The 20,326-nt window shown below is 36.1% G+C and overlaps 1 protein-coding gene across 1 annotated transcript; it reads left to right on the plus strand.

Annotated features, from left to right (window-relative positions):
* The first annotated feature begins 703 nt into the window (after positions 1 to 703).
* Positions 704 to 18,031, plus strand: Rxylt1 (ribitol xylosyltransferase 1). The gene is made up of 6 exons (XM_047549904.1): positions 704 to 1,019; positions 1,866 to 2,024; positions 4,332 to 4,434; positions 11,452 to 11,766; positions 14,150 to 14,320; positions 17,602 to 18,031. Exons 1-6 carry the CDS (start codon positions 851 to 853, stop codon positions 18,017 to 18,019), a joined length of 1,335 nt encoding a protein of 444 aa, XP_047405860.1. The 5' UTR covers positions 704 to 850; the 3' UTR covers positions 18,020 to 18,031.
* The last annotated feature ends 2,295 nt before the right edge of the window (positions 18,032 to 20,326 follow it).

A 20,326-nucleotide genomic window follows, 5' to 3' on the forward strand; every position in this document is an offset into this window, starting at 1 on the left:
CTGTCCTACAAATTTTCTGTCTGCCAATTCTGCTAGACTTTTGAACTGAAATGCCAGACGCAACTGAAAAGGACGCAACTTTCAAAGTTTGTCTTAGAGAGTTTATTGCCAACATTCCATTTTACAGCTTCTATTTGCATTCCTGTGGTGCATTCAACTCATTTCACAGTAATAAAATTTTAAATGTTTTTATTGTGGTAAGGTGTATATAAACAAGTTCACCATTCGAATAATTTCCAAACATACTGTTGAGGGTCATTCGTTACATTCAGGATATTGTGCAACCATCATCACCTATTTATTTTTAAAAACAATATTTATATTCACTCATCTATCAACGTAGCAGTCCCTGTCCTAGGTGCTGGGGATTTTGTGTTGAACAAACAATTACAAGGTCTGTGCCTTCATGTGGCCTTCACGGCCATGGCAGGTGCTGCTGTTTTCCGAAGTCTTTACATACAAATGGCCAGGGTTGAAAGATGAAGTGAGGGCAACACTGAAGTCTGAGGCTCCCACCCGGTCCCACTAAGCACCGCCTCCTTCAATCGCTATTCTAGGTTCTAAAACAGGCAGAACCTCCGCACTCCTGAGGAGGAGGAGACCGGGAGGTAGGCGGGACCAGCGTAGTGGGCGGGGCAGAGGGCGGGGCCCATTCCGCGACTGCCTCGTGGGCGGGGCTTGGGCGGGGCTTGGGCGGGGCGTGGGGGCCGTGGCCGAGGACTGTTCGGATGACTCCCTGCTGGCTGGCCTGGGCCTGCTCCTGGCGCTGCCAGGACCACGGCTAGGCGTTTTGGCTTCTCTCCCCGCGCGGCTCTGTGGCCGCGGCGGCCTGACCGGAAGACTGAGTGGGATGAGGCTGACGCGGAAGCGGTTCTGCTCGTTTCTCATCGCCCTGTACTGCCTCTTCTCTCTCTACGCCGCCTACCTCGTCTTCTTCGGGCGCCGCAGCCGAGTGCCGACTGCTACCTCTCGGGGCCTCAGGAAGGGGGCGGCTCCAGCGCGGGAGAGGCGCGGCCGAGGTAGGACTGAGGCAGAGTCCCCTTTGTCGCCGCGCGCCTGGAAGCGGGGCTCCGGGGGTCCCGGGTTCCCGGGCTCCCTGGCTCCCTGCCCGCAGGTCCGGGATTCCTCCCAAGGCCCAGGGTGCGCTTTTTCTCCTTCAGCCTGCTTTACCAGGCCTCCTTATCTTTGTCCGGATATCACTGGCCGCCCCTACTTCCCACCCCGAGGCTGACAAGCTCGGACTCCCTTTAAAACACGTTTAAATAATATCCAAGACGGGCTCAACTGCCAGGATTTGTGAGAATGCTGCAAGAGGACCACTGGGTCTAAAACATCTATGTCCATATTCAGAGTCTTCTCTAATCATGCAGTGACTTCGGATTGCCGCTGCACTTTACCTACAAGTTCTGGTCCCCTGTCCTGTATTGTTAGTTATATTAGGATCCAACTCAGCAGTATCTCTCCTTTTATTCAGAATTTTGCACAATAGTATCCAAAACAGATGAACACTACATCTGCATTATTCATATAGTTATCTTTATATAAAAAATCGGGAAAGTTAAACATGTAAATTGATACATATTATTCCATTATTTTAAAGGTTTTGTTTTGGTTGAGATACTTGTCTCACATTAACATTTTATTTGTAAAATCTTTCAGATTAATGGTTCAATTAATTGTTCATTAAGCTACTGATTACTTGTTTTAAATTGTGTTTAACCAATTCAATTTCAGTTGCCTCATCTCTCTGAAAAAATTGAATTTAGGATGAAATTAAAATTCTAACATCTAATTTATAAAACTTGAATTTATCTACAACTTCAGTTACACCTTACTGTTAAGCACTGTTACTCTTTTTAAAACAGAACAATCTACCCTGGGGAGTGAAGAATGGAATCCTTGGGAAGAAGATGAAAAAAATGAGCAACAACACAGAGTTAAAACTAGCCTTCAAATATTAAATAAATCTACAAAGGGAGGAAAAACAGACCCCCATGTACAAATCTGGGGCAAAGCTGCCATTGGTAAGTTAACATATAGAGCAAAGACATATAAAAAGCATTATAAATTCAGTTGTGTTGGCATGCATCTGTAATCCCAGCAATTCAGGAGACTGCAGGAGGATCACAAGATCAAGGCCAGCTTCAGCAACTTAGCAAGACCCTGTCTCAAAATTTAAAAAAGATCTGGGGATGTAGCTCAGTAGTAAAGTACACCTAGGTTCAATCCCCAGCACCAAAAAAAAAAAAAAGCATTATAAAATTAACTTTACTGTTATTAAATTCACTTTAATTGAATTTATTCATCATTGTTCATTAAGGAATCATGCATGTCTTTCATTTTGTTAGTATTTCATTCTCCTTGCCATTAAATAACATCTGTGTAAACACATACATACACACATACACACACCCACACACAACTACACACATATATATTCTCCATCATTGGTTCTTAGCAGAACACACCTTCATTTGTAGCTACAAAGAGCAGAGTATATAGAATCATTATATTGAAATGTAATGTCAGCCTGAATTCTCATTATTTATTGGACACTTAATATATAAGATATATATATATATATATATATATATATATATATATATATATATATATATATCTGGTGTGACCCTGCCCTTAATAGCCTAACAAGTTTGAAAAATGCTGAACAGAAAAAGTTAAATAAGGTTCTTCATTTCAAGCTTTTGTCAAAGCTTTCAATATGATACTCTTCACTGTAAATGTCCAATAAGCAGATATAGTATATAGTTGATTAAACTTAATTGCTCATAGAAGTATTTTTTCTCTGTGTATTGTAAGAGTCTAGTGCCCCAGGATATATATTATGCTCAATTAGAAAACAAAGCCTTCGGTTATGGATACAATAGTTAGAAAGGATTTGATGAAATACAAGGGCCTTTATTTGGCCTTTCAATGTAGGTTGGATTTATTAAGATAAAGGATATGGATATAAAAAGTACCAGATGAGAGGAAAGTGAACAGAGTATAGTGTCTGGCTCATTGTGTTTCATAAGTTCTTCATACTTACATACAAGTATGCATCCTCGAAGACCACTACTGACCTTTAAATTTTAGACACCAGAAGCAGGCCTCTAAATCAACCAAGATCTAGTGATTTAAAAAAAAAAAAATCTTTCTAATATTGATTTCTTCCATTAAATCTCCACATCCCCATTATAGTTTTAATTGACATTATCTCTTAACAGATTTTTACTATGCAAAGCTGTGTTACTTTTGGAGACTCTAGAGGAAAAAATCTATTTCATTCCCTTTCACAGTTTCTAGATACTACCCATATTCCTTAACTTTTAGCTTCATATGACTCAAACCTGAATTGAGCTGCTATAAACTTTGATGTGACTGTGTCACTGTAGTATGTTGATTTTAAGTCTTTGGAGTATATACAAAGGAGTGGGATAACTGAGTCAAATGGTGGTTCCATTCCAAATATTCTGAGGAATCTCCATACTCCTTTCCATAGTGGTCACACCAATTTGCAGTCCCACCACAATGTATGAATGAACCTTTCTCCTCACATCCTTACCCATATTTATTGGTTTTGGTTGTTTGGGTGTCCTTTAATGAGACAGAGTATAATGAAAATGGAACAAAACACATCTTTCAGCATAACCACAATAAGGTTCCCAAAGTTGTTGTATGGTCTCCACATTACCTCATTGTGTGATGCTATTCTCTTTTACTTTTAAAGCTTTCATTCAGATGAAATCATGATAAAACTTCAGGGACTACCCTAAGGAGAAAAGATGAAGTGGCATTTGTCTGCAAAGGGCATCATGCAGTCAGGGAAGTGTGTTCAAGTGAAGAGGAGGTAAAATCCTCTTGACGTATTGAATTGTGTATGTATGAGCTCTTCTGGTTGTGTCTGAACAAAATAGTTTAATCCCCCCAGTTTATTATAACATAAAAACCAGTTCTGATCATATGATAGTTTACTTTGTAATGTTAATACATTTCATTTCAAAGTAAGATAAGTAATTGGGAACCAGTGATACTAGAGGTTTCTCAAATACTAGGGGTTAGACGAAGGGAGGTTATTGTCTTTCATATAACCCATAGTTAGCCACATTTTACACTGACAGCTTCTGAGTTGTCTCTATCATACATTAGTTGCCCGTAGACAATTGTGGGCATTTGCTTGGTGGTAGCACTGCCTGCCAGCCAACCAAAAGGGGGAAGATTCTGGTTTCATAGTCAAAGATACAAAGGAACAGAACATAAACTTTTCTCACACACTAGAGTATAAAAGAGAGTAAATGTTTTATGTTTATTTATTTATTTTTAATTGCCAGGTTTGTATCTTTGGGAGCATATTTTTGAAGGCTTGCTTGAGCCCACTGATGTGACCGCTCAGTGGAGAGAAGGAAAGTCAATTGTGGGAAACACACATTACAGGTATTAGTTGTGCAACTTTGACCTTTGTTGTGCTACTGTACAATAGTTTATATAAATACTAAAAGAAAAGTATATTTTTATAGAACACTTCCATTTCACTTCCATGTGAAAAATGGAGAAATCTTATCATAAGTATTCATAATTAAAGCTGATTTGAACATTGACCTTTGAAATTGGATGTTAAAAAATACCTTTTTTTTGGAATTATATGTCTGTTGTATCAGATTATGTGAAAAAGTTTATGCCATATATTTTGTAACATTTGTCTGATGATGAACATTTAATATTCCATATTTGGGGGAGTAATATGTAAACCTCAAAATATTTTCATTTTTTCTTCATATAATAGTCATGTTTACTTTTTATAATATTCAGGTGGTATTAAAGCTCTTGCTATCACTTTTGAAATTTTTATTAATTAAAACATACTGCATGTATGAGTTGTCATATTTAATGGTATAGATTACTAATTTTCAGCAATACTTAGAAATCTTCCTTTTACATTCAATAAAGCCAGTGTATTTTTAATACTTTTTTAGATTATATTTTTATAAAATCCTTATCTATAACTGCATATTTTCTGAATATTTTGACTAGAATTAAGATAATTTTATTTAGAAAAATTATAAAAAATTATAATTTATCATGAAAATGCTATTTTTATTAGATTTTGCTTTCTTAATGAAATAAAAAATAAAAGTATTTTAAAATGCTTATTTCATGTAACAATTGTATTATTAGAGTGAAAAATATGAACCATATTTTCTAATTTCTATTAAAATTTCATTTCTTTCCCACTGAAATTAGGAAAGGAAAAGCTACAGTTAGGCTTAATTTCATTTGAATTTTACTGCTGTTCTTATTCTTTATTTACTTTATACATACTTGAAAAGCAGTTTCATTCTGTCTTCTCAAAGTAATCGTATTTGAAAATTAAACCAATTTTTAAAAATCATCATTGATAAGTATTATTTTTTTCTTTCATCTTCAGGCTTCTGTTGCTCTAATTCCATTCCAAAATCTTAAACACAGTTCTGAACTTAATACTAGGATTTGGATGTTGGAAAGTAAATGATTTTTATGTGTAATCTAATATTTGGTGTAAATGATTTTTATGTGTAATATGTGTAATCTAATATTTGGTGTAAATGATTTTTATGTGTAATATGTGTAATCTAATATTTGGTGTCTGAAAAGGTCAGTGGTAGAATGCTTGCCTTTTGAGGACCCGAGTTTGATCACTAGAAGCACGAAAAAAAAAAGAAAACAAAACAAAAAGAAACCATGGATTAGGCATAGAAGTCTAGTAGTTCTAGCTATAATATATAGAATTTTCAGAAAAATTCTCAAAGAATTAGTATCTTTAAGCTTAAAAGAATATGGTATTACTGCAATGGTAGCAAAGGATTAAGCAAACAACAATAACTCTCAAAAGAAAACCCAACCTACCCCTCCCTTTTGAAATTTTTATGCAGGATTTTATGGTATCATCAAAGAACAATGCTATTTTCTCTTAGGATTTAAGAGAACTGTATATTCAAGAAGGTTCACTATTGTACCAATTTTTTTAAGGCAACTTTTTAAAGTTTTAGGCTTATGAAAAGTAGCATATGTCATTTATCCAAAATTAATGAAGCTTTGTGGAATTATAAGTTTTGAATTGAATAAGGTTATGTGAGTACTAACTTAAATGCTTGAACACATTCACCATCCTTAGTTGACCAAAAATGAATCAAAAGTAATGACTCACCTTGAAGATATTGGAAGAGTTTCGAAGTACCAGGATATTTGTTTTAAATAAGTAAAATATGTTTTGTTTAAATAAATATTTACATTTAGAGTTTATGTCATTTAATTTTAGACTCATTACAGTTCTCAGGCAATAGTATAAAGATATTAACAGTGTTCTCAAGTTCTTGAGGCTCAGGAATGCTAATTCTTATCAACTCATAAATCCCAAGAATGCAACCTAGAAGACCAAGTAAATAACTCAAAAGGGAAGGGATCTATCAGTCAGGCAACTTGCTTGTATTGGCTTCACTGACATATTTCTTTCTATACAGGCAGGCTACAGGTGATACCTTGAGGGTTATTTGATTAAACATGGAATCAAAGCACTGGACTTAATTATGGGTAGTTCTTCCAATTTATGTGTTTCAGAAGATAAGAAACTCCTTATCTTCTGATATGACTCCTTACTCATCATATGAGTCAGTAACAGCATACATAGTCTGTGCTCAGCATCTGAACACATGCGGGGCAAACTGAACTCCTGGTTAGCCCAGTGAAGCCCTTGACACCTTTGGGCAGTATAGCAATGTAGCTGAGTTAAGAGTACAACCTCTGAAACCAGACTATTGCAGTTCGAATTGCAGTTCTAGTACTTAAATGTCTGATCTCAAGCAAGTTTCTTAACTCTCTGTGCCTGAGTTTCCTCCAGATTATAATATGGCAAAAAAGTTCTTATTTCACAGGATTGCTTTAAATATTAAATGCATTAATAAATGTACAGTGCTTAGAATAGTATATGGCATGTAGTAATCACTATAGAAGTCTTGTTGCTATTTTATTATTTATTGTATTCATAATTATTTTATAAAAAGTGAAGGGCCATAAAGAAGTATTCCTCACTAAAAAATTATGATAAAGCCAATTTTAAAAGAAAAAATACCTTTTCCTCCCTAAATCTAATGTGATACTATAATACAAATTAATCTCTTAGTGATATATTTAGGAGGTTTTATATTCTTAGGAGACTAAAACTGCACTTAGCTGCAGGTACACTGCCTAAATATTAGTAGATATAGATAGAAACAAGGTAGAAAACAGATTTTTAAAACCAAAAGGAATAAGAACTTAGCTGTCTTTGAAAAGGTAAAACTGATTCATATAGGATAGTGGTATATTATTTTCTCTTCAAAACAGTTTGTCCTATAATGAATCAAGTAATCTGAATGAAAGCAGTAATTTTTGTAGGTTAATCATCCTTACCTAAAAAAAAGAGTTTTTGGATAGACAGTTAGAACAGCAAGTAAATAACTTCTAATACCCAAAAACTGTTTGAATAGCAGAAATGCCAGTCTTTTAATCAGTCATCAGATGACATGTCTCTTAAATTAGGCCTCAACTCCAGGGCAAGTAAGTCCTCACTCAGAAGAATACATATTACTTAAGACAAAGGCACTCCCCATTAGACAAAGGTCTTTCTCATATCATTCCTCAGGTAATAATTTTTCGCCTTAGTTCCAATAGGATTCTGTGGCATCAGGTAAATCCAACTAAGCATGAATTCTGATTATCACAGCATGACAGTATTTACAGCCAGAGCTATAGTCCTGACTCCCATTATCACTTTATATCTATGCTTAACAATTTTAGAACATCCAGATCCCAAGATACAGTCTTTCTTCTGTTCATTACAAGAAAAGACAAATTGGTTTTCCACAGTTCTTTTTTTTTTTTTTTTTTTTTTGGCGGGGGGATGACCAAGATTGAACTTAGGGGCACTCCATCCTCTGAGCCATATCCCCAGCCCTATTTTGTATTTTATTTAGAGACAGGGTTTCACTGAGTTGCTTAGCACCTTGCTTTTGCTGGGGCTGGCTTTGAACTCTCAATCCTTCTGCCTTAGCCTCCCAAGCGTCTGGGATTACAGGCATGAGCCACCATACCCAGCTTTCCACAGTTCTTGTTTATAGTTTCTTGCTATAAATTGTCAGTCATATTACTGCCAAAATATCATTGCTACCTAGCTTTAGAAAATGTATATATGGCAAACAATGTATAATTCTTCAAAATTTAAAATATTAAATAACTAGAGACCTAGCAATAAAGTAATTTATTCTCAACCAAATAATTACTAAGTCCCTCCTAGTGTCCTGTTTCCCTTTTCATCCTCCCTAGTCTATGGAAATGTGTGTGAATGTTTCTTCTCAAACTTCATAAACCAGTAGCTGAAGGTGGTAGTACACTTATTTATAAATTGGTTATGCACTTCTTAGAACCACAAATGGTAACTTCATGTTCCCAGCAGTGCTTTTCATAGCTTTTCCTAATACTAAAATATCTAGTTTGTCAGCAAAACCTGAAAGCAGATTTTTTTTTTTAATTCTCTAACAGCCATGTGAAAAAATTGTTTGAAGGAAACAACTGGGTGCAGGCAGACCAGATGTGAACTGAAATTTTGTCCACTCTGCTAGCGCACTGCTTAACACCTGTCTGCCCTCATTCTAAGCAGACAGTCCTGCCTTCAGCTTCATCACAATAATTGAGGCATCCATCATCATCTCCCTTTACTAACTGCTGTAGCGTTCACCTACTCTCTACCTCATCACTCACCCATCCTTACTCTTTCCTGAGCTCTCAAACAATGAGGTGATCTTTCCTAGTTCACCTCACTTCTACATCCCATCTGCCTCTTCCAGGACCTTGCTTGGTCAGTTACTTTCTTGCTCTCCTTTATTCTCTACTTTTCACTCCACTTTTTACTGTTTCTTTCTTACTGTCCCATCCAAACTTTAAAAATAGTTGTCTACACTCACAGTCTCCAGTTCCAACTTCTCAACCCACTGCAGTTTGACTGACCTCCCAACAAAACACATATACCCACCCAACTACCTGAATCTTATGCAGTCTTTTTTCTTTTCCCTTAAAAATTTATTACCTCTATCTGTGATTCCCAGGCTGTATACAGAGACAAGGAAACACAACAACATTTGACATCTGTCAGACACCATGCTAACTACTAGCTGAAGGTGGTTCACGGTATAAACCCTAGATTAATCTATATTTATTTTAATGATGTTTCACCTTTGTGAAGCTGGGTTTCCCATGGTTGCTACAATTAAATGAAAGTACCACATAAAAATCAGGGTAAACAAAAAATGAAAGTGGCAGTATCATTTTGATTCCAGGATTTGAGAAGTTGTGCATGACTCAGATGCACACATCCCATTATTAAGTATTTGTGATTAGTTAAGAATGAAAAAGGAATATTATTTTTTATTCCAATTTATGTGTTATTTTTTAAATGACTTCTAAACTGTTAGGAAAAGTATATTGTCACTTGACCTAATCAATTTTTTTCATAATCTTTTTTAAATTTATATTTTCTTGGTGTATTATAATTATGCATAATCGTGGGATTCACTATGCCGTAGTACATGTACATGACATAATTTGATCAATCTCATTCCCTAGTACCTTCCCTTTCCCTCCCCCGATCCACTTGCTACACTCTACTGATCTCTCTTCTATTGTTATGATGATGATGATGATGATGATGATGATGATGAATTATCATTATATATGTGGGATTCTTTGTGGCATGTTTGTATGTGGACATAGCATAATTTAATAGATTTTCTTCCCCAGTACTTCCTATGCCCTCCCTTTTTCCCTTCTGCTCAAACCCCTTCCTCTACTCTATTATTCTTCCTTCAATTTTCATGAGATTTCCCTACCTTTTTAAAATTCCTTTCTTTTTTTCTCCTTCTCTAGCTTCCAAATATGATAAAAAACATTTGACCATTCTAAGTGACTTATTTCACTTAGCATGATGGTCTCTAGTTCCATCCATTTACCAACAAATGACATAATTTCATTCTTCTTTATGGCTGAGTAAATTGCCATTGTATATATATGCCACATTTTTTTTTTATCCATTTGTCTGTTGATGGGTACCTAGGCTGGTTCCATAACTTGACTGTTGTGAATTGCACTGCTATAAACCCTGGCACGCATATAACTCTACTATGCTTTATTTCCATTGGATAAATACCCAGGAGTAGAATAGATGGGCCATATGGTGGTTGCATTCCAGGGCTTTTGAGGAATTACCATACTGCTTTCCAAAGTGGTTGTACTAAATTGCAGTCCCACCAATAATTTATAAGCAAAGGAGACAATTAAGAATGTGAAGAGAGAACTTACAGAATGAGAGGAAATCTTTGCCAGCTACTCTCTGATTGGGGATTAATATTTGGAATATATACATAACAAAAATCTTAACACTTAAAAAACAAATAACCCAATCAATAAATGGGCAAATGAACTAAACAGACACTTCCCAAAAGAATACAAAAGACCAACAATTATGTGAAAAAATGTACAACATCTTTAGCAATTAGGGAAATGCAAATCAAAATTACATTGAACCAGGTGTGGTGGTGCACAGTCTGTAATCTGTGGCTCAGGAGGCTAGGCAGGAGGATCCCAAGTTCAAAGCCAGCCTCAGCAACTTAACAAGACCCTAAGCAACTCAGTGAGACCCTTTCTTTATGTAAAATATTTTCAAAGGACTGAAAATTTGACTCGGTAGTTAAGCACCCCTGGGTTTAACCAAAAAAAAAAAAAAACAAACTACACTGAAATGTCATCTGACTCCAGTTAGAATGATAGTCATCAAGAATACAAATAACAATAAATGCTAGTAAGGGTGTTGGGGGAAAAGACCTAATTACTTTTTAAAATAGAACTGTTAGGCATTTCTTTTGGTTTGGGAATTACTGAAAAAGTTAATGAAACTCTAAAGATGCTAGGAATTTCTGATATACCTGTGTGTGATATACATATTTATATGTGTAAATATGTATTTACACATATTCTGATACTAGATATGTAAGTATAAATCTTTTTTTCTGTGTGCTTTGAAATTTACATAAGATTATCATTTTACAAAAAAAGGTTTGTTTTCCCTTATATTTTGAGGTCTAATTTTCATGGAATGTTTAAATGTGATTAAAGAATCAAAATAAAAGATACCCACACTTCTGATTATTGTATGCAAATTGAACTATCTCCAGCCAAAACTTCCTATTGATCTTCAACCATATCCCATCATCTAAACTTATTTAAAAGAACTTGTATTATATTAAATATGTAAAATTTTCATTTCTAGAGGAAATATGGATTAAAGTTCATTGTAGATTTTATATAAAATGATTTAAAACTTCTGATACCAAATACCTTTATCCTATTTTTGTCTGTCTCTTGTTTTTCATTTGTTGTTTTCATCAGCTTCCTCACTGGTCCATCTGTAGTCCCAGGGTACTTCCCCACTGATGTGAGTAATGTGGTGCTTGTTTTAAATGGAAGAGAAAAGGCAAAGATCTCTCATGCCACCCAGTGGTTATTTTTTGCACAGACTTTAAAGAAAACTCAAAAACTCCAGCATCTTGCTGTGGTTTTGCTTGGAAATGAACATTGTGATAATGACTGGATACTCCAATTCCTCAAAAGAAATGGAGGTGTAGTGGAGCTGCTTTTCATAACATATGACAGCCCCTGGATTAACAACGTGGATATTTTTCAGTGGCCTTTAGGAGTAGCAACGTAAGTATAAAACTTGATTACACTTTTCTAGACTCTAAGACCTAAAGGAAGGAAGAATGTTTTAAATTATAATAAATCATATAAAATTACAATAAATCTAATTTTTCTTGGATCATTGAAGCCAAGGACAATCTTTCCTAAAGGCAAAATTAGGGTATGGTCTCATGCTTCAGTGACAACAATGATGTTTTCAGAGTATTATATTTTTTTATGAGAATAGATAAGCTTATTTTGTTTTGAGATGTAGGATGGATCTTCAAGTTTTATTAGGAGTACCCTAAAGAGATGTTTAGCAAAAAATGAATAATGATAGACTCTATTTAACTAGAAAAAACAAAATTACTTGTAAGGCTAAATATTTTTATATCAAGAGCACACCATGCCCTTGGGTTTGAGGCTGGTTGAATTTGCACAAATATCTTCCATAAAAGGGAAGATTAATTAAATGATAGCTAATGTTTCTCAGTATATAGTCTTTCTCCAGCTATAAAATACAAAACATTTTTTATCTCTCTGTTAATTGAAGGTTTTAATTAAGATTAAAGTAGCTTTGAGGTAATTGCCATCTTTGGTGCAATAGTGCATACCTGTAATCCCAGCTACTTGGGAGGGTAGGCAGGAGAATCACAAGTTCAAGGCCAGTCTGGGAAACTTAGTAAGACCCTGTCTCAAAATAAAAAATAAAAAGGTCTGGGGCTGTAGCTCAGTGGTGGAGCACCCCTGGGTTCTGTCCCCAGTACCACACACACACAAAAAAGGTAAGTTTCCACTAGAATAGAACATAAACCTGAGGACATGTATTGTTATCTCTTTTGTTCACTGCTCTGTCTGCAGTGCCTAAAATAGTGCCTTATGTAGTAGGCACTCAATAAATATTAGTTAAGTGGACAAATTATTGGACATGATTTTTTAATCAGATATTCATTATTCAGTCACTGGTTGCCAGATGTAGCCTTGGAATATTGTATAGTTAGCTGCACAAATGTCAGCAAGAAAGCATGCTAATGAGACGTATTCCCAGAACTACTTTTCCAATATTCTGACTCAGTAGATTTTTGGTTAAGTATAGCCAGATTTAAGAGCCTCTGAAAAAAATCTGTCCCTTGAGAAGAACCCATATTTGTAAAATGCTTTTAAACACTTTACTTTTTCACAGTAGCATTGCATAACCTATTCACATAAGATGGATACTTGTGGTAATTCTGGTATTGTTGGACTAGGCTAGTATATTTCTTATAGACCAGTAGTTCTCAACCAGGGGCAATTCCCCACTCCACCCCACCCCCCCATCCTGCCAGGAGACATTTGACAGGGTCTAGAAATATTTTGGTTGCTGCAACTGGCGGGAGGTGGTTGTGAAAACTGGTGTCTAACAGGTAGAGCCCAAGGATACTGCTGAACATCCCACAAAGTGTAGGACAGCCTCCAGAATAAAGAGTTATCTGACCCAAAAACATCCATAATGCTGAGGTTGGGAAACCTCATTATAGACTAACTGTAACAAGTTATTATAAAGCTTTGCTCTCATGTGAAGGTTATATTTCAGGCACAGTTTGATCCTTGTTATCCCCAAATGCCCATAAGAACGACTCACTTGCAGTAGGCCTTCCTTATGTGGCATAAAAGATTTTTGTATTTGTTTTAATCTACTTGAAATGTCCTTAGAATTAATTTTCAGAACTCTTTGCTGTAGCGACATGTTATGTAATCTTTCCATTTTTCTTTTTTATTAATGAATAATGATTATAAATGATGGAATATACATATATATGGAGTACAGTGTGATGTCTGTATATGTGTTTACAATATGGAACAATTAATTCAGGCTAAATAACAAATCCATCAGCTCACATACTTATCATTTAAACCATTTAAAAATCTATTCTTTTAGCAATGTTGAAATATACAGTGCATTATTTATTATAGTCACCATTCTGTGACAGAACATTTAATCTTATTCCTCCTGTTAGCTGAAACTTCACACCCTTTGATCACTATCTCCCTACCAGAAGTATTCTGTGATCTTCCCAGCACCTAGCTAAAACCTTAGTTAAATCATGAATATAATGAATGTGGATGAGTCATGCTTTGAAGTTCTTGAATTCAATAAACCTAACAACTGTAGGTGAATAGTAGAAGTAAAAATCAAAAACAAAGAACTTTAGGCATAAAACCTCAATGACATTTTTCTCAGAGATATCAATGTGAATTTTTTTCAAGTCACTTGACTTTTTTGAAGTAAGAATAGAAAGTTAACAACTTTAGATGTAGAAATCCTATTTTAAGTGTCTTTTCTATATATAGTGCTACCTAAGGAGATGGGATATGATAACTTTTGCCAATTATATGTCATATATTAACTCATATGTACTTATTTTTTTAGATATAGGAATTTTCCTGTGGTAGAAGCAAGTTGGTCAATGCTGCATGATGAGAGGCCATATTTATGTAATTTCTTAGGAACTATTTATGAAAATTCATCTAGGCAGGCACTAATGAACATTTTGAAACAAGATGGGAATGATAAGCTTTGTTGGATTTCAGCAAGAGAACAGTAAGTTCTGTGTTTACTTGATTCATCCATTCTGTTCTTCAGTCTGAGCATAACTTTATATACAAGCACAAAAGGTTTCCATTGAAGCATTATTATCTCTATTTATATCAGTCTTTCCCAAGAAGATACATTGGTAATTAAAACTGTGAAGAGATTAGGTGGTATACATTTAAAATAGGGAGACTCTCCTATAGCTATAGTCCATCTTGAAGAAAAATACTCATATCTGTCATTTGCAAATGTCATTTTAGGGTTTCCTCAATAATACCTGTTATTCTGATTTGACGCACAAGAGACTGTAAATGTCAGTAAGGTGGTTAACTCCCTGAGACGTTCAACAGACCAATTTGGTTTGCCAAGAGTTGCCTGCTGTATCCTTTACATAATCAGGATCCTGACACCATCCTGAGGACAGGGATTATGTATTCTTCTTTGAATCTTCTACTCTAATATAGGGCCTTGAACAAGGTAGACCTAGGATAAATAGTGATTGGATGGGTGCATACATGCATGTGCATGGGGACACTTAATAAGATTAACTTTCTTCCATCTTTTACATAGAAAACAGATGTTCCTGGATTGAAGGAAGTAACTTTGGAATCATTTATGTTGTTTTTAAATAAATGAATGGAGTTTTAAAATAAGTAGAATATAAAGCACATCCATTAAGGAAGTAATACCTTAAAAATGTCTTTCTAGATCTAGGAATTTATTTTTTTGATTGTACCAGATACTCTCTTCTAGAATCCATGACTCCCCATTCTATCGTGAAAGTAGTCATTATATTCACTCAACACTTATCAAGTAACTGCTGTATGCTGGAAACTGTTTTGTCATAAATGTAACAGTGAACAAAACAATCCAAATCTATGCCTTCCTGGCACTTACATGATTTTTGGAAGAAACAAGCACAGAAGATGAGAAATTATTATGAGAAATAATTAGGCTGAGAGAGGCATAGAGAGAACTATCTATAGAGGATGGATCACTTGGTGTTTTCACATAAGCAAGGGAGTCATTAATTAGAAGGTTACATTTAAGCACGTACCCACAGAAGGTAAAGGGGTGAGCCTTGTGTATATTTGAGAGAAGAATATTCAGGCAGAGGGAAGGGCAAATGCAAAGGTCAGAAGGCAGGAATGCACTTTCCACAAGGGCCAATATGTATACAGAGGAGTGGATGAAGACTGTGTAAAATAACAAAGGCTTCCGGGAGAAAGAAAATTACTCTTATAACTCCTCTCATTCCATTGAGCCCAATGTCAAGTAGGTATCTGCTTCTCATTGATGCATCCAGACCATTCTCTCCTTTCCCTCCTTAGTACTCCCAACTTTGAATCTCATGCCAACAGACAAAACTGCGATTACTTTTACGCTCTGAAATCATATACTGGCCCTTGAGTTCATCCTCCTAATCCCTTGAGGAGTTTAGTTTCTGGCACACACTTACCTTGTCTGACACTAGTGTGATGGTTTCCAAATCTAGTTAGATGGTTCTTCCATCACCTTGATCTTGCAGTTCCTTTACTCCTTTTCCTCCTAGGTCTGGGCTCCCAGATGACCTCAACCATTTCCTTTCATGGTCATTTTTTATACATTATCGTTACACATACCACATTCCCTCAAAACGACCTCAAATTCTACCATTTTTACCTCATTCCCTGTAATAATCTGACTCCAACAATTCAGCTAGAATTGACAATCCATTGCTCCTGCTACCTTGTTATTGTCCTTCACTCCCCTCCATTTACTTTATTGTATACCTAACAATTTTATAATCAGCCAGGACTACATATCCCTTCAACTCCCCAGTTCCCTAAAGTGGCAAATCCCAACTCTGATTAAATCCAGCTCTCAGCCTACTCCATACCTGCACCCACAAACTGAACATAATCTGATTTATGTATATGACTTTGAACCTGAAGTACCCGGCAATCATTCCTTTTCCTTATCCATGCATTCTACCACTCTCCTGGAAGACTGTTTCATCCCTGCTCTCTCCTCCCCATCTCTTTTACTTTATTACCCTTTTTTTTTAATATCACTGAGAAAATAAAAACAGAAAAGAGTCTAGATTCCTAACTGATCGCCCAGCTTCTCCCCTTTTCCCCCACAGTCCATCCTCAACCCCACAACCAGACTGATGCTGATAAAATCTACATCATCAGGTCATGTCACCCTCTGATCAGTCCCTACATGAGAGACACCCCTGTGACCATTCAGACCTTATCTCCTATTTTCTTCTTCAGTTCCTCTTCTTCAGCCTCCCAGCTGGCCTCCAGCTGTTCCTGGAATAAACCAGGCACACTGTTGCATGGCCTTCATTTTGGCTTGCTCTGTACTCTGCTCTCCCAAGATCTGCATGGGCTGCTCCTTTACTTCCAACTCTATGCTCAGAGGCCACTACAGTGAAATACCCTAGTTGCTAATTTCAGATTGCTACCCTATCGCCTTAGAGCTTCTCTCTTAATTTTTTCATACCGCATTTAACACAGTCTAGAAAACTTAATTGATTTGACTTTTTTGTTTTTTTGTACCAGGGATTGAACCCAGTGGTGCTTCACCAGTAAACCACATCCCCAGCCCATTTTTTATATTTTATTTAGAGACAGGGTCTCACTGAGTTGCTTTAGTACCTTGCCTGACTTGACCTTCATACTGTCCATGTCCACCACTAGAACTAGAATGCCATGAGAAGAAGGGAGGGAAGAGAGGACTTGGCATTCAGAAAATAGAGATTCAATTAATAATACTCATTCAGGAATCTTTCAGTGACTAATAGATTATCTTATTTTATTTTATTTTAATCATTTTTATTATTATTTTTTTTTTTTTTTTGCAGTGCTGGGGATTAGAACCCAGGGCCTTGTGCTTGCAAGGCAAGCACTCTACCAACTGAGCTAGATCCCTAACCCAATAGATTATTTTAAATGTGCATCTATAAAATGTTCAAATTTTGGAGCTGAGGTTGTAGCTCAGTGGTGGAGCATTTGCCTCACACGTGTGAGGCACTAACTTGTATCCCCAGCACCACATAAAAATAAATAAAATTAAGATTTCATGCCCATCTACAACTAAAGATGAAAATAAAATAAAATGTTCAAATTTTTAAATAATTTTAAGAAATGTATTTGGGCCAAGATTTTAGATATCTTTTATGTCTATCATCCCTATAATGTCTTCACCATTTCTGATAAATGACATGAAAAGATAAAGTATTTTCTTGCATAAAAGATTTGCTTAGTAAAATGAAACCTACAGTTATTTTTCTGGTTCTCTAGGTGGCAGCCTCGAGAAACAAATGAAAGTCTTAAGAATTACCAAGATGCTTTGCTTCATAGTGACCTCACTTTGTGCCCAGTAGGAGTCAACACAGAATGTTATAGAATATATGAGGCCTGCTCCTACGGCTCCATTCCTGTGGTGGAAGACGTGATGACAGCAGGCAGATGTGGAAATTCTTCTGTTCACCACAATGCTCCTCTGCAGTTACTCAAGTCCAGGGGTGCTCCCTTCATCTTTATTAAGAACTGGAAGGAACTTCCTGCCATTTTAGAAAAAGAGAAAACTATAGTTTTAAAAGAAAAGGTTCAAAGAAGAAAAGAATTACTTCAGTGGTATCAACAATTCAAAACAGAGCTAAAAACGGAATTTACTGATGCTTTAGAAAGTTCATTTTCAATGAATAATAAACGTTAACTATTAATTATCTTTTGAATTAAGACATGATTTTTTTAGATCATTTCCATTACTAAGTATGTGTACATATTGATAAATGTTCTTTAAGGTACTGTTATAAATTCTGGATTATGTATTTACACTGACCAAGTGCTACCCTTATTGGGCCACTCCTGTGTACAAGCTATAAATGAAGGTAAAGTCACTAAGATTCATTTCTACATTTGAATATTTCAACATCTCTCAATTTTTCTCATCCATGTAAACCCACTTTGTCAAATAGTAATTATCAGAGACTGGGAAAGCTGGCAATAAAAGGATACAAAATTTCAACTAGATAGAAAGAATAAGTTCAAAAACTATTGTACAACATGATGACTATAGCTAATAATATATCAAAAACCTTTAAATGCAAAGAGTAGCTGTTAAGTGTTTTCATCACACAAGTGGTAACTATGAGGTAGTGCTGATGCTGGTTAGCTAAAGTCACTCTACAATATAAATTTCCTTCAAACCCTAAGTGACAAGTATGTATAATTTTATCTATCAATTTAAAAAATTGACAAAAATAGAATAACCACACTCTAGGAAGCATTCTTATGTAGTCAAAAGACAGTGATTTGGAGTCTGACAAAACCAAGATTCAGATCTTGCTTCTGACCTTCCAGCTCGGCACCTGAGCAGGCCACCTCTTCATTCTGAGTCATGGTGGCTTTCAGTGTGAAATGGTGAAAATGGCATCTCACAGGTTCAGTTGTAAATATGAAATACATAAGGTACTAATATACATACTATTTAATCTGTTAATAAGCATTTAATTTTGGCTAATTTAACACATGCTCATTTATATAATCTGGAAGTAATCAAATGTCATGCTAGGAATGTATGTGGACAAATCTTTTCAGTTAGAACTTTTTTTACATCTGTTTAAGACGGTTACCTGGATGCAGAATTTGGTCATAATTCATATAAAACCATGAACAAGAGCAGCTGGAACCCTGTTAGTACCTAAACTCAACAGTAATAGCCATGGAAATAGAGAATAAGACTTTAGCCAACTCTAATTGTAGCACAGAGCATCAGGTTGGATTCTTTGTTTCATGAATTTGAAGAATAAAATTCGTAGACACAAGGGTAAGAGCAAAGTAACAGGATTTATTAGAGTAATAAAAGGGAAGCAGAGCTTCCAAAGAGGGAGGGGTCCCAAGTGAGGGATACCCCAAGGGTGCTATTGTCTAGGGGTTTATATAGATCTATAGGTTGAAGGAAGTCAGCCCCCTGCCCAATCTTGGGTAAGGCAGTCAGTGTCCACGAGGTATTCATGCAGCCTTTAGTCCAATCAAATTATCAATCAAGCATTTTTCCTTCTTTGGAGTGGCATAGATCCCAGTCGCTTAGGTCCTGATTTTAAAATAGCCTTTTTGTAAGTTTCTTAGCAAACATCTGCAGGTACTATTTGTGCTCTACTACCTAGGAAGTTACCCAGGGGCCTGTCTCCCTTCCTCCCAGCCTTATCTCTTCTTGACATCAAAATGAGAGGGCTTCAAGGAAAGCCTGCCTGATATCCTGGGAGAGATGTGGTTTTGATTAAACCCTGAATTTTTATTATCAGGTCGTTGGGCTCAATCACTTGTCTTGCCTGGCTTATTATTATCTCAGGACTCCTCAGTTTACTGAGGACTCCTTAATTAAGCCTTGGCTATGACTTAACTCCTATGACATTGGGGATTTAACACCATTGTGCCCTTCAGGAAGCCTTTTGTTTCCTCATTACATGAATGCCATAGATAGTCAACAAGTGGAAATTGCCCTGCACTTTCTTAGACCTGGAGCTCCCACAAGTGTGACAACATCATCAGAAGGTCTGGCAGCCTGGATATAAAGGACTGGCAGCTGTGTTGGAGAATCAGGGTGCCTGTCACAAGCCTATGTAACTCTAAGGGAAAATGCCCAGTTAAAGTCCTCACGTAGCCATGTTAGACCATGTGACTTCTGCTTCTGTCCCTCGCTTTGGGGAATTGCTGTGGGCATTTGATTCAGGGTACCTTATTGATAGGCTTCCTAGTGATCCTAGACATTGGTATTAAAATAAAATTGAAAGAGAACTAAGGCAAATATTTAGTTCAAGGTATTTCTGAACCAGGAAATACTGAGAACTTGGAAGTCAATTTTATGTAAAAATAGAACACAGTAGATGCCATGGAATAGGAGTTATGAACCAACAGTGAGGTTATGAGAGAAGCAAAGATGCTAAAAACATTCTCAAAAAGAGAGACATTCCCATCCCCAGAGCTGCCCCAGTGGTTCCTGACGGCTTAACAGCTCAAG

This window comes from Sciurus carolinensis, chromosome 4 (genome assembly GCF_902686445.1).
Source record: "Sciurus carolinensis chromosome 4, mSciCar1.2, whole genome shotgun sequence".
Taxonomy (NCBI): Eukaryota; Metazoa; Chordata; class Mammalia; order Rodentia; family Sciuridae; genus Sciurus; species Sciurus carolinensis.